The sequence below is a fragment of the Aptenodytes forsteri genome, unplaced genomic scaffold (assembly GCF_000699145.1).
Source record: "Aptenodytes forsteri isolate BGI_AS27 unplaced genomic scaffold, ASM69914v1 Scaffold145, whole genome shotgun sequence".
Lineage (NCBI taxonomy): Eukaryota > Metazoa > Chordata > Aves > Sphenisciformes > Spheniscidae > Aptenodytes > Aptenodytes forsteri.
In genome coordinates this window covers 3,078,491-3,087,039 of record NW_008795122.1, presented here as the reverse complement: position 1 = coordinate 3,087,039, position 8,549 = coordinate 3,078,491, and the positions used below count along the sequence as shown (strand labels likewise).

The 8,549-nt window shown below is 41.6% G+C and overlaps 1 protein-coding gene across 1 annotated transcript in view; it reads left to right on the top strand.

Moving 5' to 3' along the window:
• The window catches only part of GRHL2 (grainyhead like transcription factor 2), a 59,539-nt gene that overhangs the window by 14,916 nt on the left and 36,074 nt on the right, over positions 1 to 8,549 (top strand). Inside the window, exons 7-8 of the mRNA XM_009277171.1 lie at positions 2,284 to 2,395; positions 7,828 to 7,922. Of these exons, the coding sequence (XP_009275446.1) occupies positions 2,284 to 2,395; positions 7,828 to 7,922 (207 nt within the window). The remainder of the gene's footprint in view (positions 1 to 2,283; positions 2,396 to 7,827; positions 7,923 to 8,549) is intronic.

Below are 8,549 nucleotides of genomic sequence, written 5' to 3'. Positions count from 1 at the left end.
CTGTCTCGAATCACCTCCCTGTCCTCCACGTGCCTCAGCATAGCTTCCAGGAGGATCTGTTCCGTGGTCTTGCCAGGCACAGAGGTGAGACTGACTGGCCTGTAGTTCCCCGGGTCTTCCTTTTTTCCCTTTTTAAAAGGGAAAGGCTCGAGCACTTGCTGGTGAAGACCGAGGCAAAAAAGTCATTGAGTACCTCCGCCTTCTCCGTGTCCCGGGTAACCAGGTGTCCTGTTTCGTTCTGGAGAGGGCCCACATTTTCCCTTGTCTTCCTTTTATCCCTGATGTACCTATAGAATCTTTTCTGTGGATAGAACTGGTGCTTGGGTATTCAGCAACATCTGCCTAGTGAACAGGCCTCCTGATTTCCCTGGTAATGTTTTTGAGTAAGCAAATCCTAACCCAGTAACCTTGGAATGAACAATGAGCCTCAGAGTTGCTGCCCTGCAAATTTCACCCTGAAGCTGGAAGGGCTGCATATGTATGAGGCTGCAAAAGTGTTTCCATCCAAATAAATGAAGTACTGTAAAAATGTTGTGACTTTAGTTGAAGGAACCAATGAAAGTCAACGTGAGCAGTGAAGCAGACAACAACACGTACATTTCTATCATACATGAAGTTTAGAGAGACTCTTCCTAAAGAAAGGCAATGATTTGTAAACCTGAAGAGCAGTTAATTTTTAGCCTGGTTTCCTAAGGACATGAGGCTGATGATGGCGTTTTGTTGTTGGCTGAAGCTGATGTAAATCTTCTCTGCTGCTGAAAAGTCTCTCTCCCTGTCAGCCACCCGTTCCTTCCCCCTTTGTGGTGCCAGCTCTAGCACTTGTACAGCTGAAACAGGAGTCAGTAGCTCACTGGTCTGGCTGAAAACCAGTCCTCATAAGTCTCGTTCACTGCATAGCCACATGAGTTTTGAAGCTGTGGCAGCGGAAGGGTAGAAATTGTAAAGGAGAGGTGAGACCATTTCTTTTGTATGATGTACAGTTTACAGAAGATTGTGAAACCACACGCAACTTTCACGATCGTGTTCTGTTTGCCAGGCCCCCAGCCAAGTGACTGTTGAATTTATTGCCAATTCCATCCAAACCTGACAGAGGGGCAAGAGGTTTTGAAGGTATTAAACCTCTACAAGTTCCGTGTAAGTGGTTCACAGAGGAAAAAGGTTAATGCCATCCTTGGTGGAAAAATTACATTCTGCACTGCCAATTCTGGTTAGTGCATCAGCTGGCTGGCCAGCCAGTATGCACATGCATAACTCAGGACTCATCCATGGCATATAGTGCCTTGTGCCCACGCAGTAGCTAGACATGGAAGATGCAGTGATGATGTTCGGCTTTTATAGGTGGAACGGAAAAGGTCACAGAGCACGTGAAGGGTTACGATGGTGACTGTGTGGAGGGACATAGATCATGAATCAATGGTGATCCAGCTCCTTGGCTTATGAAACAGCTTGATGGTATTTTTTATGAGCTTGGTGACTCAGGGTTAAAGGAAGAACAGGAAAAAAAGAGGATATTTAAAAGTGAATTTTTTGTTCTCTGTGATTTCTTTTCACTTCGGTTTACCTAGTATGAGCATTCTTTCATTGTTTTGTGTTTTTTGTTTTGCTTGCCTACAGCAGGGCTTTTTTAAAAAGCCTTTATTACTCGTGAAGTTTTGCATAAAGTTTCAATCTGTTTCCTTTGAATCACACAGTTTAACAAAGGGAATTCAGAACTTGAACTGAAAAGCTCAGGAAAACTCAGTAAATATTCACACTGAGTTTGTCATTAAATACATGTATGCAAGAGTCCTGCTATCGAGAAGGATATTTGGACTATGTATGGTAAAACTAAAAATGTCCTGCCTTTAGCCAGCAAGTCTGAGCTCCATAACAACACATCCCTTTACAGTGTAATGTTATCTTCCAGAGTGGCAAGGAGTCTGAACTCCAACACTTGGACTGGACTTGGTTCAGAATTGGAATTGACTCTGACTTTGAAATTACCACTTTTTACTTAAGGGAACTTAGGCTTCTTAAATCTAAGAATACGATTAAGTTTTATTTGGACTATCAAGAACATAATCCTAGGCCCTGCATTATTTTAAAACTACATTTCTTCTGCCCTGAGTCTTTAAGTGCATTGCAATATTGGACTGGAATAAAAACCAGCAATCTTCTACAACCAAAGTACTGGGGGAGGGCAGTGACTGGATCAGCGTTAGAGGCATATGGGAGATTTTAATTTTTGTGTTTCTGACTATTAATTATATTAACTAATACAACTTGTGCTGTTGATTTTCTTAGAGCGTGGTCATGGTTGTTTTCAGTGAGGATAAAAACAGAGACGAACAGCTGAAATACTGGAAATACTGGCATTCTCGGCAGCACACAGCTAAACAGAGGGTCCTCGACATTGGTGAGTGTAAAAGGAGCTCCAGATGTTTCAGGGAAGATTGCAGAATGTGGAAAGCTCTGGTACCTTGCACAGGGATGTGGTGGGATATATTGGCAATGGCTGCAAGGCTTGTACCACAGTTTTTAGTAATGGCTCATCCCTGCTAGGACTGGGTTATGGGGTCTATGAAGCAGGATGGAGACCATGCAGAAGGAATGGTCCTCAGTAGTCACAAAGAAGAGCTGCCCCTTGCATGCGTATTTAACGGTGTTCCACCTTCTGCTGCTGGGAAGTTGAGGTCTGCATCTCCTCAGGAGTGGCAGAGTGTTTGTTTCCTTTAGTTTTTCAAAGGCTGATCCACTCTTTGATCCAGTAGCAGCCCACATAACAGTTATGTTAGCTAATCTGATGTGTAAGTGCAGCCTGAGAGTGAAGATGCTGTCGTTATGGTGACTGCAAAGGAGCGCACAGGACTCCTACATCCCCAGTTTTTGAGTCTTGTCGATGTCGGAGAGAAGTGAGGGAGAAGTGAGCTCTGGTGTGCTACCCTGAGAGACCTGTTTGCTGTTCATCCCATCTAAGGTATTTACAAGCCCATTTCAGCCACAACTGCCCTATCCGCATGCTTGGAAGATTTTAGCAGAGGAAGAAAGCGTACCTGCTGCCAAGGAGCCTGAAGTTGAAATCTGTGGGAGTGTCTAGACATCAAGCACTTCTTCCCTCTCATGTGCAGTTTACAGCCATCTGCAGCGGATTCCAGTCAAAGGAGTCGGCAAGACCAAAGCAGACAAAGTCTATCTTGTTTTGACCGCCTGAGGGAACCAAACCATTAAATGGCAGGAATGAGAGGGGGCAGAGAGGAGGGGGGAAAAAAAAGCAAGGTTACTTGGAGAGAGCCCTGCAAGACTTCAGGGGTGATTGAACAGGGTGGTCAGGGAATCAGTCCCTAAGTGGTCCTACTCATGCAGTGCCTTTCAACTTTCAAATGCTGCAGCCTCCACTGAGGCTGGCATTATTTAAAGTCAAATATATTTGGTCAAAGCAGCTCTTCCTGAATCTCCTCTCTGCCTCTTGTCTTATCATCATAGTTTTGGCTGAACTGTTTCTCCAACTTTTTTTTTTTTTCTCTTTTGTCCTTTGGGGTAGTTAAGGCAGTAAAACCTCCACCCCAGACCAAATGACTCCTATCATGACACGTTAAAAGAGCAAGTATGCCACGTCACAGCTATTTCTGAAGGCTGCCTGTTTTTTTGTGCTAGTCCCTACAAGCTTGCAGTGCTAATGCTCATACCTTTGAAGCTATGTGCTGAGGAGCTCGTTCCACTGCAGTGCCAACACCCTCTGACTCCACCGCACTCGTGGTGTACCAGCACATTTCAGTCCACTTACCTGAACGAGTCAGCTTATGATGCATATTCTGTAAAATAGTGCTCTGCAAAACAAGTGCTGTGCACGAGCTGCGTGTTTATCTGTGTTAGAGTGATTGTCTTTTATGTTTCCATTAGTTTGAGATGAAATAGGTCTGTGCTGACTTTTGAGGCACTCTGGCACGTATTCTTTATTTGGACTGCAAACATGAGCAAAGCCCAGTGTAGTAAGACTTACTGATATTGCACTCCCTGTCAGACGTAAGAACTGTAAGAGCACAGTTCACCTCAGCATTTTCAGAAGAAAGACCTAGATGTTGCTCAGTAGTGTTTTCTTGAGAACAACTGAAATACGGCCTTAGCTCTTACCAAGTACAGTGTTTCTGAAGTACATTTCATTTTCTTTGGGACTTACATTGTGGATATTGGGCTTATTAGGGCAGAATGGCTGCCAACTACACTTCCCATGCAAGCATCAAGCTGCATTTAGCAAAATCCTGCAGTTTTATCATTAGATGATGATTAAAAAAACCCCAACTGAGCAACTTCATCCAAATTTGAAGTTGGCCCTGCTTTGAGTGGGAGTAGGGTAGGAGTTGAACCAGATAACCTCCAGGGGTCTCTTCCAAGCCAAATTATTGTGTGGCTCTATGAAGATTTCCCTTTACATTAAAAATTCAGATCCCTGAAGGGCTCCTGTAAAGGAATACTGAGTTAGGGTCCAGGCCCTGTGTAGTTAACAGAATTAGGTGTCTATGAGGGAGATTAGCAAATGCCAGTATATGCCATGGAGAACCATTTAAACAGGTAGTGAGAGAAGCTTGCTAAGGACAGGGGTGTGTAACAGATTTGTTCCATCTTCAGGGGATGGTCTGGCAATCTGCTGGTAGTCACACTGCTCTTTTATTTTGGATTTCACTCCAACTATCAACACTATATAAAGGGTTAATCATGTATTAGGCTCCTTTAAAACTATCTGTGATTAGCCATAAATCTGTGTAACCTGTTCCATAGATGTTTTTAATCATTAATATTATTTTAACTTAATGTTTGTAGCTTATGTTTAACATCTGTGAATCCTTTTTAGTTGTTTATTAATGCACTTTTAATCTAGAGCACGACTTGGTCCTTAGCAGGCAGAGAATAAAATGAATTTGCGATGTTCTAGTTCTGGGGTCCAGCTATTCAGCCCTCAGATAGGGGTCACGACTCTACTTGTGCTGCTTCCCCTGGTGGCACAGGTCTGTCTGTCTGCCTTCTGGCCTGCAGTTATATTCTGGAGATCAGAGGAAATAGAGTGACTTGTTCCCTCACTCCAGACGTGCAGGGGTCACTGATTTAATTTGTTTTGTGTGCTGGCTGGTGCACCTCCTGAGAGGAAGGATGGTTGAATGGATTAGATGCAGTACTAGGTCTGATGAAGATGCATTGATATTAATAGGATAAGCATGTACTTACATGTAAGTAAGTCCTTAATGCTTGAGGAATAAACCTGAGGACTTGACACTTGCTAAGCAAGAAGGAAGGGTGTTTTCCAGAATTTAGGCTATGTGCTGTTATGGATTTTTCCGAAGGAGGAGGGAGGCACTTTCACTGTTTTTAGCAGGAGTTGGGGGGAGGGGCAAGCTGACTTTTCCACAATGCTGTGCTGTGACATTGGATCACTAGCTTTTTCTTTTAAAATAATGTCAAATAAAAAATACAATACTAGATTGCAGCAAATATTGATTATTTAGAATTGACAAACACCGGAACAGGTTCAAACATGGACATAAAGAGTGGGTCTGGAAGCTTTATATTGGGGTTATTTGTGCTCCACAGTCTTGCCCATATTTTTTTTGCAGGATAGTTTGTATTATTTATGTGCACAATACAAACACTACTACAATGGTATGTAATGCATGCAAATGATTAGTGTTTAATGTTGAAATTTGCCATCGTTTAATATGCAGTTTACCCAACAAAAGAGGAAGTAATTCCTGTAGAGCCGGTTTTTTGCATATCGAAGAACCCCAATTTTCTATTTCTGGTAACTCACAGCAGCAGAAGAGGAAAAATTGTAGTCACACTAACAACTTTCAAATATCCTTAGATGTAAATGGTTTCTTAATGTACTGAGGATCCTTCTTTAATTATCTGTAAATTGAGGGGAATAGGATGCACTTCTGCTTTTAAACAGCATGTCACATAGACACTCCATGAGATTTGTGTATGGCAATTAAGGAAGCGAAGGCATGTGTTGGGGGAAGGGAAGGTTTGGTGGGATGCGAGGTTCTGACAGACTTTTAGGAGAAGAAAACATGTGTCTTTACAAGACATCTTGTTCATGTCTTTCCAAAGTGCACCTACACAGCACGCCCATATGCAACAGTCAGTTGCACGAGGCACTTTCTGGTGAATCATAAAGTTAAGGGGTGGGTGGATGCATGCACATGCATATTAAACTACTTATGTGTCTTCTAATTCTTCTCATTTGCATTCCTACACTGAATTTAGATAGTGAAGCCAATGACTTCAGTTAGAGAGGAGATCTGAGTTCATGGTGGAAATGAAAAGCCTGCCTGCCCTCTCAAACACCATGTTCACTTGCTGCATCATCAAATGTCTTGTGCTGTTCCTATGGTCAGAACAGTGAATTTTTACTGTACCCAAAATCATTCATGTATCCCAGGCACACAGTTTCATTTGTCCAGTGAAATGCCAGCATCCCTGCGTTTCAGATGAGAGAAAGGTATACTGATTGCACATCTCAAATGTTAAATAATCCTCCTTGCAGCAATGGTTTTGTTATAAATTATTTTAAAGCAGTTATTACCTAGAAATTATTTTTTAGAGACCAACGGTTTATTTTTAGAAGGGCAAAGGAAATGAATATTGAAACCATTTGGGTGTCTCATTTATAGAATACAAAAACATCCTCTTTCTATAACTGATTACAAAGCTAAGAATCAGCGCACTTCTGAAGCGCAGATTTGGGGAAACTTAGATCAAGATTGCTGCATGACGTAATCTCAACCCTCTGGCACCGAGTCCAATTACAGCCATTACAGCCCTGGAGGGATTCTAAGGAAATGTATATGTCCCAGAGAGAGTTGATGTATTTGCGTGAAGAATCTGGAAGTTCCTTTAATCAAGCGATACTACCTCCTTACAAACCTGGTCTTTCTCTTAATGTGTCATCAAAAAGAAGAAAGTGTGTTAACCTGGCTGGCAAAGGGAGAGAAAAAGGAGGCTTGTTCCTCTTTTCGATTATAAAGACAACCTGGAAGTTGTCTGTCTTACATGGTTTTCCGCCCTTACTGTTTTTGAGGAGGGGGGTAGATCATCTTTGAAATTTGGACTTCCTCCCTCTTGCTTTGCATTCCTTCTGAAATAGTAGGTTATTGATAATATTAACAGCCCTCTGGAAAGAAGTGAGAAGAGGGTGCAGATTTTGTAGTCAGACAATTTAAAAATACTTTGTTTGTTTGCTATTTTAGTATCATACACACTTTGGAGAAAGGATCTTCGTGTGTTTGGTTCTTTGTTTTGTGGTTTGGGTTTTTTTTCTTTTTCTTTCTTTTTTTTTTTTTTTTTTTTTAAAATAGAGATCCAGCATCCAGTGCAGTAATTCCTGGGAAAGTTGAAACAGCTGTGCAAGAAATGTACACTACTGATTATTTCCTCCAATGATAGCTCTTAGCCTTTTAGAAAGCTTCTTTAAGATTTATCATAATGTCATTTATTTATGTCAAGGTTTGAACAATCCCTTTAAGTGTTTCAATAGCTTTTAGTTAATTTTCCAGTTTTGGCCATTCCTTGGCCAAGCTAACGAATGCACCTACTCATTCCTACTACAGTCACACTGATTCCTTTTTAAGAGCAAGCAATATTTTGCAAGAACATTAGCTAGTGATACACTATATACTATAAGCTGTAGTGTATTACCTCTTTGCAATTAAGCTTATAATTCAACATAAACAATACAAGAGGTAGTTTTGATGCATTCGACAACCCATCTGAAAAAGCAAAGATGTACTACGAATTGTAAAAGAGAAAGTTCAAACCTTTTTCATGAGTCGTTTGTTTGTTTGTTATTTCTTACAGCTGATTACAAGGAGAGTTTTAATACCATTGGGAATATTGAAGAAATTGCATTCAATGCTGTGTCCTTTACTTGGGATGTCAATGAGGAGGCAAAGGTGAGGAAAAGCCATGCAGATGGTATCCCTTTACAAGTACCATCCATCCTTAGTCACTGTTCCACTTCTCTCCTTTTTAACAAATAATAAGAAGGATAGGTGGAGGTGAGCGAGCTCAGTCTCTGCAAAGCCAGGTAAACCGTGGTCTTTCACTGACCCCAGGGATTCTGGCCATCCGTAAAAGGCAAAACAGTATGTAACGGCTATCGGGATGATACTGTGTTCACACCTGTATCACTGACAAACAGAGATGTAGTTCTGAGGAAAACCTGCAGGGCTCTTTCAGTGTAGTTTCTTACTTGTGGCCTCTCAGTGATTTTCCATTTAAAATATGCCCAGCCTGAGAAACAGTAAAAGTGTTTTTCCTACTTGCAGAGTCAGTGTAGGACACAAGGTGAATGTTTTCCTTCTCTAAATTATCAACTTCCTTTCTACACTATTAACGTCTCCAATAATCAATGTTCTGAAAGCTAGACTATGCTTTCCCTTGTGTTTGTGCCATTATTTTTTATAGTGTTGCACAGACTGTCCTTGCAATTGGGAATGAACATATTTTTGAGGACTGGTGCATCCTTCCCTTCCCTTCCCTTCCCTTCCCTTCCCTTCCCTTCCCTTCCCCCTTCCCTT